The sequence below is a fragment of the Eimeria mitis genome, genomic scaffold (assembly GCF_000499745.2).
Source record: "Eimeria mitis Houghton genomic scaffold, Emh_scaff1228, whole genome shotgun sequence".
Taxonomy (NCBI): domain Eukaryota; phylum Apicomplexa; class Conoidasida; order Eucoccidiorida; family Eimeriidae; genus Eimeria; species Eimeria mitis.
The window spans coordinates 3,506-5,513 of record NW_013568326.1 but is presented as its reverse complement, the minus strand read 5'-3'; the positions used below and the strand labels follow the sequence as shown (position 1 = coordinate 5,513).

General features: G+C 52.7%; 1 protein-coding gene across 1 annotated transcript in view; it reads right to left on the bottom strand.

The window, feature by feature from the left end:
- Positions 1-1,118: 1,118 nt before the first annotated feature.
- The window catches only part of EMH_0032330 (RNA helicase, putative), a gene marked incomplete at both ends in the record, with an annotated part of 2,893 nt that continues 2,003 nt past the window's right edge, over positions 1,119-2,008 (bottom strand). Inside the window, one exon of the mRNA XM_013494627.1 lies at positions 1,119-1,928. Within this exon, the coding sequence (XP_013350081.1) occupies positions 1,119-1,928 (810 nt within the window). The remainder of the gene's footprint in view (positions 1,929-2,008) is intronic.

Genomic DNA, 2,008 nt, shown 5'->3' with positions numbered 1-2,008 from the left:
GCTGTTCACATACAGCGATCCAGCTCCCGTACCCTGCAGTCTCCTAGGCAGCTAGAGGGGGGCCCCCCTGTAAGAGCCCCCAGTGGTAGGGCCTCGGTTCTGTCTAGAAAGGAGAGTGCTGCGTTTCTGTCTTAAGTCTATTGTCTCTTAGTTAATATATTGTCTGGGTTTTGCTGCTGCTGCTGCTGCTGCTGCTGTTGCTGCTGCTGCTGTTGCTGTTGCTGCTGCTGCTGCTGCTGCTGCTGGTGAGGAGGAGAAGAGGCCGCTAGGGGCACAGTGCCTAGTTTATATCTTTTGGTGCTGCTGCTGCTAGTACTGTATATGCTAGTAGTGCTGCTGTTGCTGCTGTTGCAGATGCTGCTGCTGCTGCTGCTGCTGCTGTTGCAGCAGCTGCTGCTGCTACCTGTGCTGCTGCTGCTGCTGCTACTGCTCTGTGTAGATAGCTCCATAGATAACGAGTGCAGCAAAAGAGTGCAGATACAGCCCTAACCCTAAACCCTAAACCCTAAACCCCAAACCCTAAACCCTAAACCCTAGGGAGACGGCTATTTAATAAAACAGAGGGTCTTTCGTGTGAAGCCAGCAATGCTGCGGCCAGAGACAAAAGAGAGACAGGAGACAGAGAGAGACAGATAGAGGAGACAGAAAGAGGAGACAGATAGAGGAGACAGAGACGGGAGACAGAGAGATACAGAGACAGAGACAAAAGAGAGACAGGAGACAGAGAGAGACAGAGACAGGAGACAGAGAGAGACAGAGACAGGAGACAGATAGAGGCAGAGACAGGAGACAGGGAGATACAGACAGAGAGAGGAGACAGATAGAGACAAATAGAGGAGACAGAAAGAGGAGACAGAGAGAGGAGACGGAGGGATAGACAGACAGAGAGACAGAGACAGGAGACAAAAAGAGACAGATAAAGGAGACAAACAGAGACAGAGAGAGGAGACAAAGAAATAGAGACAATAGACAAAGAGACAGAGAAAGGAGACAGAGAGAGACAGAAAGAAAGGAGACAAAAACAGAGACAGAGAGAAAGGAGACAAAAGGAGACAGAGATATATAAAGAGGAGACAAAAACAAAAACAGAAAAAGATAACTACAGCGGCACCACTTTCTCACTGCGCAGCAGCAGCAGCAGAAGGAACAGCAGCATCAGCATCAGCAGCAGCAGCAGCATCTGCTGCAGTTCCTGCTGCTGCTGCTGCTGCTGCTGCTGCTGCTGCAGCTGCAGCTGCTGCAGCAGCAGCCTGTTTCCTAATTTTTTTGCTGAAGGACCTTTTGCGGCTGAACGCCGCAGCAACCGAGCGCCTTTCCTGCTGCTGCTGCTGCTGCTGCTGCTGCTGCTGCTGCTGCTGCTGCTGCTGCTGCTGTTTGTTGCCGCAAATAGCATCAACTAGCTGCTGCTGATGAGGGAGATAAAAGGAGACAGCTGTCCCCTGTCTCCCCGCGCGAGCTACACGCCCCACACGGTGCAGATGAGAGACAGCAGACAAAGCAAAGTCGTATTGTATAACACCCTGAAGCCCTTCTATATGAAGCCCTCTTGCTGCTGCATCTGTACACACCAGCACTGCTGCTGCTGCTGCTGCAGTTGCTGCTGCTGCTGGCGGTGGTTGTGACGGGGGGGGGGAGGAGGAGAGAGGGAGCTGCTGCTGCTGCAGCGGTGCTGCTGCTGCTGCAGCAGAAAAATCCTTCAGCACCTTCGCGCGAGTCAATGGGGGAAGCTGAGCTGTAAACAAAAACACTTGCTGCTGCTGCTGCTGCTGCTGCTGCTGCTGCTGCTGCTGCTGCTGCTGGAGTCTCTGCTGCAGTCCCTCAGCAACTCTTTTTGCTGTTGCTGCTGTATTACAAAAGACAAGAGCTTTGAGGCCCCTAAGGGGGCCCCCCAACACCTCCATCACTCTATCTATTCTGTCTCCTTCTGTCTCCTCAGCAGCAACAGCAACAAACTGCTGCTGCAGCCCTTTGCTGTGGCAGTGCAGCAGCTCAGACTCCACAAAATACA